Here is a 14,742-nt window from a genome sequence, read left to right as displayed (position 1 = left end):
GAAAATGCTGAAATAAAATACTATTTCCTACCCATTCTCTTAGTTTTTTGGAATTTTGGTTTTTGTTGTTTTGGGTTTTTGTTGTTGTTTTGTTTCGAGTTTTTGTTTGTTTGTTTCCCCAGCACTGCCTATTGAATCTAACCCAGCTTCACTGAACACTTCTCCAGGTGAGATTTCATTTTCCTCAAATAAATAAATGTTTTCCTGGGCCTTAAAAAATAAGCTCTAGGATGTCTTGAGGAATCGGGTGGGAAAACCCAAGAGATGGATAACTGAAATACTCTGCGGGCATTGGTGTAGCATTAAAAATATCGGTGATTTTGTGCAGCCCCAAAGTTTCGTGCTCTGCTCGGGGCTCTGCTGCCACCTGCGGGTGACCAACAGGGAAAGAAAAGAGCCGGGAAAGATCGGGGAGAAAGGGCAAAGCAATTTAACTTATTTATTTAATTTTATTTATATATTATAATTTATATTTATTTATATTTAATAACTATATTTATGGTACAGATGCCTTAGGGTTGTTGCCTTTATATTTTTCAAACCCTGAACTGCTTTAGGGTTATATCCTAAAACTCCATGGCCTGTCAGCTGCTGTTCTGATTTATTCAGATAAAACAATTCCTCTGGGCCTGGAACCCAAGGACACCCCACAGCCTCAGGCCCTGAAAGAATAAACAAAAGTGAATTGGGGGAACAAACTGGGGGTAAATGACTTCATCAGCTGAAGCTGGAATTGGAGCATCAACCCCTGAGATAGAAATGGACCAAACTTGTAATTGTCTGAGAAACTTGTGACCATCTTCCAGCTTGGCTGCAGCCTCTGGGAGGTTTCTGACTGCCCAAGGTGTGCCTGTTGAAGGCCTTCAATAAATCCCCACTTTATTCTTTTAACCACCCCAAGGCGTCAGCACAAAAATTCACCAAGGTGGAATGTGCCAAAATGCACACACAGGGTAGATCACATGGATAAATTTACAGACCTTGCAAATTAGCATATAACAAAGATGATTCAATGAGAGGCTTAAATGAATGGTGTGATGTCTCCCTGTTCTAAAGTATTCCCCCACAGATGGGGCTAATTTTAGTTTACAGGATATGTTTTAGAGGAGGCTTTGGTATCACAAGACACTGTAAGGCTTTTAAGATGTTTGGTCTTCTGGCCTAGCAAAATACCAGGAGTATGTTAAGATATTATAAAATTACAAATATGCATGTTAAGGGTATTGAGAACACATTAAAAGTATATAAAAAATTTTTAAAAATCACCCTGGCATCAGCACAGTGGATCTCTCAGAGTTACAAACCAGTGTCACCCCAGAGACCTCACAGTGCTGGAAGGGCCAGTCTGCCTCCCTTGGCTATTCCTGGATTGTGATTTCCCTGTTGAAAAGGACCTGCTGACCAGGTGTTATCAACTCCAAACCCCTGAAAAATCCTTCCCTGAAAGCGATTGGGCACTGGAATTGTTTGCCCAGGGAGGGGTGGGGTCGCTGTCCCTGCAGGTGTTTTAAAGCAGCCTGGATGTGGCACTCAGTGGTTTAATTGATGAGGAGCTGGTCATAGGTTGGACTGGATGATCATAAACATCTTTTTCAGCCTAGTTCATCCTGTGACTCTGATTCCGAATCAACTCTCAAATGGAAGGCAAAACCCCCACAAATCCTGAATTTCACCCACCTAATCCTCAAATCCAGGAACTGCTCATTGTCCCCTCATACAGGGCAGGAGTGACTGCCAAAATTAAGTTATCATCTCCATGAAAAGATGGATTTTCATGGGTCTGAGTGAGAAGAGTCAGAATACAGAGTGTCTTAAACACTATCCCCACTGATGCCATCTCTGTTGAGCTGCTTGAAGAGCCCTATGTGATGCCCTATGACAGGCATCACTCATTTTAAGATAATAAAAGGTAATTTTTATCAACTTTTAGTTGCTTTTGCTGTCATTCACACGAACAATTACAGGACCACCATGATGTAACATGTTCAGGACAAGAAGGTTTTTTCATTATTCTGACCAAAGACAAAAGCTGAAATGTAACATTCCTTTCCCCACTGGAAGAGGAAATAAAGAGATAGAGAGAGAACCTAGCCTAGGCATTTCTGCAGGCATTTCTGCAGCCAGAGGATGCTGTGAACACTCTGAGCCCCAAAAATGGGGAGATAGAAAGTGACTGCTTCAGATTTTCCACAAAGAAAAGCTTCTCAAAAAGACAAAGCCCATTTAGACACATATATTTAACTCATTTAAGAAATGCATTTGAGTTGGATATTTTGTGGTTTTCTCTACTATCTTTACAGCATGCCCAAAGCTTTTGAAAATAGGGGCCTTTATGCATGCAAGTAGATATTTTCTAATGTGTATTTTATCAAATTGGCATTTAAGAATGACACAAGCTCTGCACACTCCACCACAGCCAGTTAGCAATGAGTGATTTCAGTCTTTGGAGGGGTTTAACAATATTCTTTCCGTAATAGCCAGCACACAGAAGCACAGAGCAGGTGTGTGAGGATGCTGCAGCTGCTCCTGTCCCTCTGGGACACTCAGGGGATGTGCCCATGAGCAGGGGTGTGCTCGCTGTTCCCATTCCCAGAGCAGCTGGATGGACACTGCCATTACAGCCAAGACAAGAATTACAGGATCCAAACTGGAACAGGCACATGGTCCTCCAAGATCAAGAGAAGGAGAGGGGATTGTTAAAGATGCTGTTATGACATCATGTGTGGGTGCCTTTCATTGGGAATAAATGGTGATGATTAATCAATAGAGCTCTTGCTAATGAGCACCGCCCTCGGCGGCTCAGTTCTGGTGGTGTTCATGTGCCTGTGAGAGGCTGAAGGTCTGTCTGTGACACAAACTGTGAAATTAGCAGCTAACCTTTAGGAGTGCAGGAACACACTACAAGAGCTGCTTCCACTGTGACATTTCCTCCTAACCAGACTGACTGGGGGGAATCCCTGAGCTGGCACCGATGCCCACATTTAACTTGCACAATTGTTCTTGGAACAGGGATGTTTTTATTCAGGATCTCTCTTGGACTGTCTGCCTCCTTTGACAAATCTCATTTCCTAGACCCACTGCTTTCAGATGAGTCCACAAGGGAGGAAGCCAAGCCCAGCAGCACCCTTGTGGCACTCACCTCATCCACCTGGGCTTGTGTCTGCTGCAGCCTCTTGTTGCTGGACACGTTGGTGGCAGGAGGGGGCCCTGCAGCCCCTGCAGCACCGCTGGGACCCTGGGCAGAAGCTGGAACAGACCTGGAACAAAATGAGAGAACCTAAGTGACCAAAACCATTTTTACTTCTTCACTTCCCCTTTTCTGGAGCTGGTTAAAAGTACCTATCTCTTCAAAGAACTTTTCAAGTTTCAAAGTAGCTTCTTCTTCTTCAAAGAGCTTTTCCACTGTTTCAATCCATGTTTTCCATTCCTTCCCATACCACAATCAGTTTTTACACTATTTCTTGATGGGACTTTATCAAACTCTTCCACTTCCCTTGCTGCTTTTTTAAACAGTTCAGATTATCTGCCCTAAATAAGGCCAATGGCCAAACTGACCACTGAGTAGCAGGGCAGAGTTTATGTCCCATAAGGAAATCCCCTCTGCTCTGTGTTTTAGTGCAGTACGAGATGGACTGTGACCCTGAGCACTGCCCTGCTCCTCGTGTTCAAACTTCACCAAGCAAAGATAAACGGAAGCAAACAACCAGAAACAGGAGATCAAATCCATCACAAACAGGAGGAGAAGAGGAAGAACCAGGGGGTGAGAACTGCACACAGTGTGGGCTCAGACATCTCTGGCATCCAGCAATGCTGACCCTCCCCAGTGCTGGTCACTAAATGTCCCACCAGGGCAGCTCCAGCATATCCACAGCTCCTGGATCAGTATTTGCAGCTCTGCTGTGAACAGAGCCCTGACCTTCTGCACAGCAGCTCTTTGCTTCAACACTGCCTTTCTCCAGGTTGCTCCATAACAAAGGACAAAACAAAACCTCCTGAAAATCCAGCAACAGATCTGGTCTGTCTCAGGGTACGAGTTTGTGCAGACAAATCACCCCAGCAGCCTGAGCAGGGTCCCTGAACCTCAGCCAGCCATCCTTCACAGCCACTCTGACCTGTGAAACCCCAGCTCTTCTTTCTAGGGACCCCTCTCACTCCTTCCCACAGGGAAATCAAACCCTTCCTGAAGCTGCAGGGGAAATCCCTGAGCATGTGAACTGAAAAATATCACAAATCCCACTCATGCATTACCAGTGCCTTCCCACAGTGACAGACTGAGAGAACACAGTGTTTCTCTGTGAATCATTCCCTTCTACATCCTGGGCTCTGATTAATGCTGCTGGAATTACAGCCTCATTAACACACTGTCAGAACGCCTGGGGGCACTACAGCTAGCTCCCCAAGGTACCTTAAACTGCAAAATTCAGTTTGCCAGCACTGCCTGAGGGCTGACATCCCTGGGGGCAGCCCTGACCCTCAGAAGCTCCCAGAGATGGAGCAGCTGTTTGCAGAGCACTGCTGTGGCTTACACTGCAATTCTTATCTGGGGTGACAACATCACTGGTGAGCTCAATGCTCATCCTTCGAGGACCTCACAGCCACTACTGAAAACAGAAAAAGCAGATGCTGCTGCCACCTGCAAGGGAATCACTGCACTGAGAGCCCTGGGCCAGCACCCAACAGGGTTTGAGCTGTCACAAAGGATCCAAAGCTGACTGTAATGTACATCACACAAAACAAGATCTCCCTGGAGCATCAACAGCCTCAAAGGGAGATCCAGGTACAACAACAGAGCTAAAATTGGAATCTTAAAACTTCTTTGCAGTTAAGGAAGTAAATTGGCATTTCCCCAATCAACACAAGCAGAATTTTTTCTGTGGAAACACTTTCTGTGTCACTGCTACAAACACCAAGAGAGCTCCTCTCTTGAGTTCTGCACTGTTGGAATCCCAGACACTGCCCAAGAGGAGTATGTGAGAAGAGTTTTTCCCTGCCACATGTTCTGCTGTAAGCAGAGCTTATAAATTCAGTGATGTTCTTGGTCAGAGGTACGAGATCACTCCAAAGTCTGGAGCTCTGCCACGCACCTTTTCTGCCAAGTAATTCTCATCTTTTTTATTTTTGCACCTCCCAGGCTGTCCTTAAAATGACTTGATGAACAGCAGACACTTTCAAGGTTGCTCTCTTGCAGCATTCTTAGTGCCATCTAATTTGGTTTCAACTGCATTTTCTGGGGCTTCTCTGCTCCCTGCACAAGGGAGGAAATGATGGGAAGAACGGGTATTTTTCCAGCTGCCCTGACCATCCAGCAGGAGTTACTGCAGCCACCCAAGAGAGATGACAATCTTTATGCTAAGGCATAGCAATTAACATAGCCAGCTTAATTAATCACCTAAAATTTAATCCAAGTTTTCTGGTAAAGAGGGGAACTGAAAGCCTGCATCACTTGAAAGCACAGACATCCTCTGTGATCTCATAGAGCAAAAATTCTAGAATTAAAGTCCAGCCTACATTTACATAATTCTTCCTGCATTTACATAATTCTTCTATTATTGCCTATGTACCATGTCATATCAGCTTATAATTTCTCAGAAGCGTTATTCAAAGAAATTCATGCAAAAATATTAGAACTATGTTGTAGAAGCTTCCTTTTGAAATACATGAAGCATCACATAGTTAATGTATAATTTCTCATGGTCTGGCATGATTTTAGGGACCCACAAAAGAATGCAAAATCCATATAAAAGCTCCATCACTAGGCCTCTAGCCATCAGACTTGTGTAGTTTTTTTAGGAAAAGGAAAAAAAAGATTACCATTGGTGCTGAGAACTGCCATTCCCAAGAACAAGTCCAATTAATTTTGAGGGAGGAACAAAATCCTGTTATTGTTGGTGAAAAGGGGAAGGAATCCCTAGCCAATACTCTTAAATGGCAGCCACTGTGTGACATCAGAGCACAAGGCAGATTTGGATCAGCCAGCACACGAGCAACCCAACAGAGCAGTGCAGGCTCTGTGTTTGCAGCCACCTCAGAAAATGCTCAGGGACTTTCTGAGTGATTCAGCAAAATGGTCTCAGCTGACTCAGACATCCTCAGCTCTTCCACTTGGGCCTGAAACTGGCAGGTCAAATTCATGACTAAGAGATTTGTCATCTCTCCGAGATGTTTTGGAAGCAACTTGCTATTTAGATCTGACAATTAAAGGCAGCTGCAACTCTTAATTAAAAGAGAATTGGAGATAGCCAGTGTTACTGTTTTGCATTTCAGCACTGGCTGAAAAAGAATTAAGGAGGATTGTGTGTCTCATATTTTGGGAAACCATCTGACAAACACTTTCATTTTTGTTCATAGTGTGAGCTACACAGCAGAATCTTTTCACTTGGGCCAGGGGAGGGAGATGCACGGTGCAGATTCCAGGAGGATGCCAGGCCACCACTGTGCCCTGGTACAGTTTACATGAGGACCTCCAAGGCTGCTTTCAGCATCTTCTTTTATCCATCCAAAGTGCTTTTTAAAGCCTCCAACTGCAGGACCTAATCCCTTCAAAGTCTTTATCCTAGCAACACTGCAGTAAGCTGAGGAAAAGCTGTTATCCCTGCATATGGCTGGAAACAGGTAGAGGGGGATGAAGAGACTTCTCCACACACAGAAAGGCCGTGGCAGAGCAGCCCAGCCCTCATCATTGTCCTCCCCCTGCTCCTCTCCAGCTCTGACTCAAGTCTAAGACCTATTTCTAACAGCAGGAGTTATTTTCTCCCCCTCAGACTTAAACCAGTGAGAAACACAGCTCCAGCTGATGGCACATGGAAAGTGAGAATCTCATCAGCTTTAGGGGTGTCAGCAGCTCAGGGGAGGGGCACTGAACGTGCATCAATGCAGCAGATCTCATTCATGACCCCTACCTAAAGTGAAACTAAGCAGGCAATTTTTTAAGAACCCCAGTCTGAGTCCTCTTTCCTCAAACCCTTTCCCCGTTGTTCAAATAAAACAAAATTGCACTGCCTCTCTTCCATTTCATTTATTTTTACTGCTCAGAGATCATATTTGTGCAGTACACATTCACTATTGTAACTTATGTATATTTATGACACTTTTTCCATGTGGACCCCTTCAAAAAGCACCCACCCATTTGGGCTTCCTGTGGAAGTACAATCTGAAGGTCTGTGGTTTCAAAGGTGTTTGAAAAATACACCACAAACAGTCCTTTGTTTAACTGTGAAATAAATCAGAACACTTCCACAGCTTTGCACTCCTGAGATGTAACTCCAAAACAATGATTAAAATTAGCTACAAATGCAAATTCATACACTACTTTAGGCATGTCAGTGAAGATTCTGGCCCAAGGAGTAGCTGCAGAAACAAACCCATCTCACATTGTCCCTAGTGCAGAGAAGGCTGATCTGTGATTTGAGATGCACTGGAAGGAGATTTGAGGCTCTGGAAGGAAATAAAGGAGCTCTGCAGCTCTGGGGGTTTGCTCTTAGCTCTGGACTTGCTTTGTTGATCCCTATGCAGTAACAGATAAAGCAATTTTTCCACTGATGGTTTGCAGAGAGGAGCTTCTACTGACAATACTTCTGTGTTCTGGAGGAACGTGCAGGCTTCCAGCTTTGTGTTAATCAGATGCTACCACGTGGGGTTTTATTTTATTTCTTTCTAGACTAGCTAAAAAAGCTTTCTAACCAATCACTGTGGCCATGGCAGGTTTGACACAACCCTGACAAAATCCAGTCTGGTAAAGAGAGCAGACTAAAAACTTCTGTGCTGGTCTATTCACGTGTCACCACTCAAGGAAATTGATATTTAAACTCTTTAAGATTCTGAGCCTTCCAGACTCGAGTCCTTAACTGTACAAACTTAGCAACAGCATGGGCCTACCACAGTCATGGCTGGACTGTTGTGTTTCTCTTTGTGTACAGGAGAGAGACATTAATTATCCATCCCAGCACCTCCTACAATATTTTTTGGTCTTCCCACAGTGAAATGGGATAGTGTCAAATGGCAGGTCCTTTTACTCTTTGAAAACCACACACAAATTCTGTCAGCAGAGGTGCAGAGAAACTTCTAGCACCCCTGGAAAATGAAGTGTTCTTCTCACAAGTAGGTAATGATGTTCTCTGCCTGCAGGGTGAGAGGATGCTCCAAAAAACAGCCCTGGCTAGAGACCATGACCTCCCACTTCTGAGATGCTCTCAGTGGGGTAATTTGCTTTTCAGTTCAGCTGCCCACTAATTGTAGTACGTATTTCAGACTTCCAGCTCATCTCTCCCCCTCCAGCTATTAGCCAGCCTGTTTTAGTAGGCCAGGTTTAGCTTTGTTTTCCTTCCACTGATCTCACTTCCACAGGGGAACCAAAAAATGGGAGTACAGAAAGCCATGATATCATGGAACTGGCTGGGCTGAGGAGATAATTAGCTGATTGACAGAGGAGTATCACTGCTGGGCCAGTGGACATTTGCACACTGCAGCTGGAGGGATTTTCAGGCTACAGAAAGATGTTTTGACCTCACAGAGGGAGTAGAATTAGCTCCCAACAAGAGCAAACAGGCTCCCCTCACAAGGGAAGCATCACTGCTTGAACAGAGATGTTCCTCTTCATTGTGCTTTTTTCTGTCTGAGCCCTTGTGTTCAGTGAAAATGTGACTATTGACAAGTAAATGGCTACAGACTTAGGCTAATTCCATTCTGGGACTATCAAATTTCAAATTATCCCTCGTGCTATTTGTAATAGCTGGGTAATGAGTAATAGTGAATTGGTGATGGAACAAAACCCCACATATAAAAGGAATTAGCATTTGAGATGTCTTCATTTTGTGAGGAAAGATCTGCTTTGAACACAGCTCTGTTCTCAAATGTGCTTTTCATGTATTACCAACAATATTCTACAAGGACTCTCCCTTATTGCCAAATATTTACTCTGATCACCAGCCAAAGGATAATACTCCACATTTAATGTCCTGGGAACACATTTAATTAAATATTCCCACTAGTTTATTATGACTGCATTAACCATCTGGTGTGCTAAATATGCACACAGAGGAAAAGGAGAGGAACCCTAAAGACATCATCTTTAATTTGATCAACATTTGTTAAGTTAGTAATGACCAACTGATTTATCTTCTCTGGTATCTTCCTTCAAGCCAAATGAATGTTGCTTACCAACTTTAAGGATTAGAGGAAAATTTGATCTACAGTGATATTTTTAAGAACATTCTTTCATCATTTTAAGCCCCTTGGATTTACATACCTGCACCTTGAAAATTTTTTCACAAACACTTTTTACTCTGTGTTATGACTGTGAGGTTCTTGTGTTTCCTTCCCTACCAACAACAGAGAAATATTTTTATTTGCACATCTTCATTTTCAACATCTATAATGCCTTGTTAATTTAGAAACATCCCAACTTCTGGACACTTTGCTGCTGGAGACAATAAAGAGGTGGATCTCAGTCTCTGTCCACATTGCTCAGCAGGACAGAGCTAATGCAGGTTACTGATGCTGAGCTCCTGGATCCCACTGCACCAGCCTCATCTCCACACCTGCAAACATGCAGAGCACTGAAAAAAAACCAACCCAACCCTAAAGTAAATCTCCCTTTGAGGTAATTTCCACATACTGACCTGTCACTTCAGCAAATTTTAGTCCCATACTATAATTTTTTTCTTAAAAAAGGGTTAATTCTCATTTGCTGATACAAAACTAATTATAATCTTTATATTAAATGAGATTTATTTTCATTAGAGAATGAAAGCAAACACAGGTGTAAGCAGTAATAAAAAACCTTTCTCTTAATACTTATACAGATGTTAACATTGTATTGTAAATAGAGACAAATGTGATTTATTGTTTTCTACATTCTGCTTGTTTCAATTCATAAATTGCTTAATCTGCATCAGGCTGCTTTCAGATAGAAATTAGTTTAGTAAAACATATGGAAAATCATTTATGGGATTTGTTCATAATAGTTAATAACTAAAATCTATCTTCAGTGCAATGTCTACCCAGAAAAATACCGAAACACTCTATTGCACTAAAGTCAGTTTTCAGAAGGAAGTGTTATCTCTAGTTCCTGGGCAATATTGATTGCACCTTCTATTAATTCTTACAAGATTTCAGAATTGGCAGGTTTCAGACTCCTGTAATAATTTCTCTTCACTAGCTAAAAGAACACAAACTTGTTTTTTTCCTCTTTTTATTTTTTTTTTTCATGCTCTTCATTTTGTTAACCTTCAGTTATCTGGGTTATGATGTGGGCTAAAGGCAATAAAACTGGCACAAAGATCAGGTCTGTGATCTAATTTTCTCTCAAAATGGTTACTATTTCAAACCAGTTCAATATAGATGAAATCTAGTGTATGTAAATGAAGACGCTGATACAAAAAAAAATCAGAATTTTCTTTTACAGAAGTTCCTTGTGCTCCATTACCCAGCAGTCCTTATGTGAATGTGGTTCATTTGAGCTGCAGTGCTCCTCAAATCCCTGAGAGCTCTTGGTTTTCAAGGTGCATCCTGTCCTGCACACTGAGGTTACACACCTGATAAAACCACAGCAAGAGGGGCACTTTCCTCCCTAGAAAACTTTATTAAAGCAATCTTAGTTTATAAATAGGAAAATGCTTTTACTGGGCATAAGAAGACACAGCCCCCCCTCAGCTCTGGTGACAAAACCCCAACAAACCAAAACAAAGCAGAGATCCAGCAGAGGAGTCAAACTCTGGATAACACAAAGCCTTTCTTTTCCTTGCCCTGAGTTACTGATGCAAAATTAGGGAAAGAAAAAAACCTGATTGTAAATACACAAGTCTGGATTAAAGCATAAAACACCAAAGTACAGCAGGCTGTGAGAGAGAGGAAGCCTAAGAGAACAAAGCTTCACTCGGTGCCTTGGTGAGACACATCTGAAACAAAGCGAGAATAAAACAATAAATGAGTCACTATCATTGCTGCCATTTCGTATTGGAAGCTAAGAAATGCAATCTGCCTTGATAACAAATTATAAATAGCAAACATGTTGCTAGAGAAATGTTTCATAAATTCAGGACTCTTAAAGCTAGAGTAGATTTGAAGAAGGTTTTTTTTTGGTGTGGTTTTTTTTTTGTTGTTGTTGTTTTGTTTCTTGTTTGCTTTAAAGTCCCAGAAATAACAAAACAGCTAAAGAAAGTCACATTTCCAGCAGCAGTGAAGAGTTTTTGTAGCCTGTCTATATATATGTGCTACTGCTGTTCAGTGGCAGCTTCATCACAGATAAACTTCAGAGGGTAATTACCACCTCTACTTATATTAAAGATTAATTATCAGGAGGCTTCTTAAGTTTAAATCTTGTCTAATTGCTTGGCCAAGAAAACTGCAGCGAATATTTTATCCCACCTATTCATTACTTAAATCTCAGTCTGTGCAAGAGTCAGAGAGCAGCCAAGGGATCTGTACAGAGAGCCAAACTTTCACCCTTATTTCTCCCAAAATGTCACCTTCAGTTCCATGAAGCACAGCTGTCATTTCCAGGTTGATCCTATCACAGGGGCTCCACCTCCCCATGGTGTCATGATTCACACACAATGTCCCTTCTTCCCAGTTTCAACATAACTGGGTTCCATTTAACCAATAAAATACATTAAAGCAATAAAGGGAAACTTCTCGTTTCAAGTTCTCACTGAATTAAAAAAAAAACCCACCAAAAACACAAAATATTTTGAATAAAACAAAGCCAGAGCTTTAAAGGCCTTTTAAAAATATTTTTGAGATTATTTGGCCAAATAAATCACCTGGTGAACTAATGTAAATTCATTAAATGCCTCTTAACAGAAAATGATGAACTGTATTGACACTTAAAATATGTAAAGTAAGATTGGTTTGTAACATTACAGCCACCTCTTCTGCACTCCCCATCCTCATGGGATCCCCAAGAGCCTTCTGGTTCCTCCTTAGGCTCAGCTCCCACCTTTATTTTACTGTCTTTCCCTCAAACTCTAATTTTTTAATGATTATCTTTGCTTTCCACAGAGATCTATGTTTAAATCACATTTCCAGAACCCTGGTGTGATTTCTGAAGCTCACAGCCACAATCTGTGGATCAATGCTGTGAACACCTGTACATTTGCAAAATGCCACAGTCCAGAAATTGAACTTCAATTTTGTTTTTCTTCCCCCAATAAATCCATAAACATCTACTAATTCAGTAAAGACCAGTTTACCCTGCTTGTATCTCTCAGTTTTGTTACATTCAAGATGCTGCCTTTTGCTATTTGTGAAAATGCCTGAACTTTTTTGTGCCTGAAAATCTGCAGTGAATTGCATCATTATAAGCAGCCCTTCTTCTGGGTTCTCTGGGAAATAGAAGGAGGATTTCTACTTTGCTCTCCATTCATCTGAAACCTGCAAGTTAATTACTTTTACAATACTTCAAAAGTAACCACTTGTTTCTCACCTCCCTCTTTGGAAATAAAAAGTCCTTGGGATTGAGAAGGAATATTTGAGTTTAAATTTATGCTTTAAAAGTCGAAGACTTCATAAAAATTTGAATTGTCGGTATGTTATTCAAGTGAGAAGAGGAACTGGTCACAATACAACACATTTCCAGTCAACCATAAACTCCTGTTTATATAAATAAAGCAGAAATCAGATGACTGAAACATTCCCATAGTTGGCATTCCCTGCCCTCAGAGCCACTGCTCTCTCTGTCTTTACATCCCTTGAAGGGCAAAGTATTTCCTCCTGCCACTACAATTCTGGTACAGATACATACTTTAAAAATAAATGTTATTCATGCATTTTATTTCCATAAAAATACATCATTTTCTACTGCTATCCCAGCTAAATATTGGGAGTCACAGCCCACCTGTCCACTATAAACTCAGCCTACCTACAGCAAGATTCAGTGCACTGATAGAGTTATTGCTTTTTTATTACAATTCATTTTTGTCCTCTGTGTCCTTGTGCAGTGGAGCCATCACTCTGGGGCAGGGCTGTGCTGTGGGCTCCAGACTCCCAGTGCTACTGGGAGCCCTGGGGAGGGGATGCCTTAAAATTTTTGCCTTTACCTTTTTAAAATCCTGGAGTGCATTAGTGCATAACCCCAAATTCCATACAGAGGGTTACTGTTCACACTTTGGTCAGATAAAACAATTCCTCTGGGGCTGGGACCCAAGGACACCCCACAGCCTCAGGCCCTGAAAGAATAAACAAAAGTGAATTGGGGGAACAAACTGGGGGTAAATTACTTCATCAGCTGAAGCTGGAATTGGAGCATCAACCCCTGAGATGGAAATGGACCAAACTTGTAATTGTCTGAGAAACTTGTGACCATCTTCCAGCTTGGCTGCAGCCTCTGGGAGGTTTCTGACTGCCCAAGGTGTGCCAGTTGAAGGCCCTCAATAAATCCCCACTTTATTCCCTTCAGCCTCTGCTCTGGGGAGCCATTCCAAGGCAAGGCACACCTGATGACAGGCAGGGAGGAAGGAATGTGCAGGGCTGCAGCCAGTTCCCTAGGTAACCAAGGGATGTTTGAAAAGGGAAAGTGGTAATAAGTAAATAAATGCACACAATAAAGGCCCACACACATGACTAACTTTCCTAGATACCGCAGACAATAGAGAGTGGCAGAGCATGGAAATTCATGGATCTGTGAGGAAACAGACAAATTTCTCCCCAGTGAGATGGTTAAATACCCCAATTCACTAATTCCTTATGATGCCTTGGGGTGGCTCCCTAGAACAGAGGCCAGACAATAAGTAAGAATAAATAAGAGAATAAAGTGGGGATTTATTGAAGGCTTTCAACAGGCACACCTTGGGCAGTCAGAAACCTCCCAGAGGCTGCAGCCAAGCTGGAAGATGGTCACAAGTTTCTCAGACAATTACAAGTTTGGTCCATTTCCATCTCAGGGGTTGATGCTCCAATTCCAGCTTCAGCTGATGAAGTCATTTACCCCCAGTTTGTTCCCCCAATTCACTTTTGTTTATTCTTTCAGGGCCTGAGGCTGTGGGGTGTCCTTGGGTTCCAGGCTCAGAGGAATTGTTTTACCTGACCAAATTGTGAAGACAGTGTCTGACCCTCTGTTTGGAGTTTGGAGTTACACATTAATGCAGCCCAGGATTTGAAAAATAGAAAAGCTGAAATCCTCAGGCATCACTTGCAGGCAGCCAGGAGCACTCTGCCCTTTTCCTTTTCCCTCACCATCACTTTCCCAGCTCTCACACTGCAAACAGCTCCTAAGCAACAGGAGGTTTGCAGAGCATGGGTGACTCCCCTGTGGCTGATATTGAGTGATGAAGATCAGTCACCTGGCAAGGCACAGCCAGCACTTCCAGCGAGCCACCACGGCCACTGAATGCAGCAAAACTGCAAAACTTCCCAAAGCAGAGGAGCTTTGGAAGGATCCAAAGCCACACCTGAAGCTCTCACACACAGATGATGCTGGCCCAGGGAGGAGACTGCTCCAAGCTGTGTGCACAGCTGACACATGGCAGTAAACATCTCAGATCAATAAAGCACCTTAAAGTTAATTTAACAACAGTTAAACTAGATTTAGATGGCAATAGGAAATCATTTGGCTTCGGACTGACAGTAAAAATTTTGGGAACCATTTAAGGTCAGTCAGCTCCCAATGTAAGCAACTGATTTTGATGTAACTGGGAGTGTTTCTGGCAGAAAATTTCCTTCTGAATGAGGTTTTACTTTTTTTTCTTCTCTCCCCAAAAACAACAATGGAAAAGAGAAAATTTATATGAAAAAGGAGTCAAGAGTTCA

At 42.3% G+C, this 14,742-nt stretch overlaps 1 protein-coding gene across 2 annotated transcripts in view; it reads right to left on the bottom strand.

The window, feature by feature from the left end:
• The window catches only part of LOC131581603 (vesicle-associated membrane protein 2-like), a 42,525-nt gene that overhangs the window by 6,908 nt on the left and 20,875 nt on the right, over window positions 1–14,742 (bottom strand). For both annotated transcript variants that reach the window (XM_058844075.1, XM_058844074.1), the window contains exon 2: window positions 3,140–3,257. In XM_058844075.1, the coding sequence (XP_058700058.1) occupies window positions 3,140–3,257 (118 nt within the window). The remainder of the gene's footprint in view (window positions 1–3,139; window positions 3,258–14,742) is intronic.

Source organism: Poecile atricapillus, chromosome 8 (assembly GCF_030490865.1).
Source record: "Poecile atricapillus isolate bPoeAtr1 chromosome 8, bPoeAtr1.hap1, whole genome shotgun sequence".
NCBI classification, from domain to species: domain Eukaryota; kingdom Metazoa; phylum Chordata; class Aves; order Passeriformes; family Paridae; genus Poecile; species Poecile atricapillus.
Note: the sequence above shows the minus strand (reverse complement) of the source record. Positions and strands in the feature narration are given on the sequence as shown.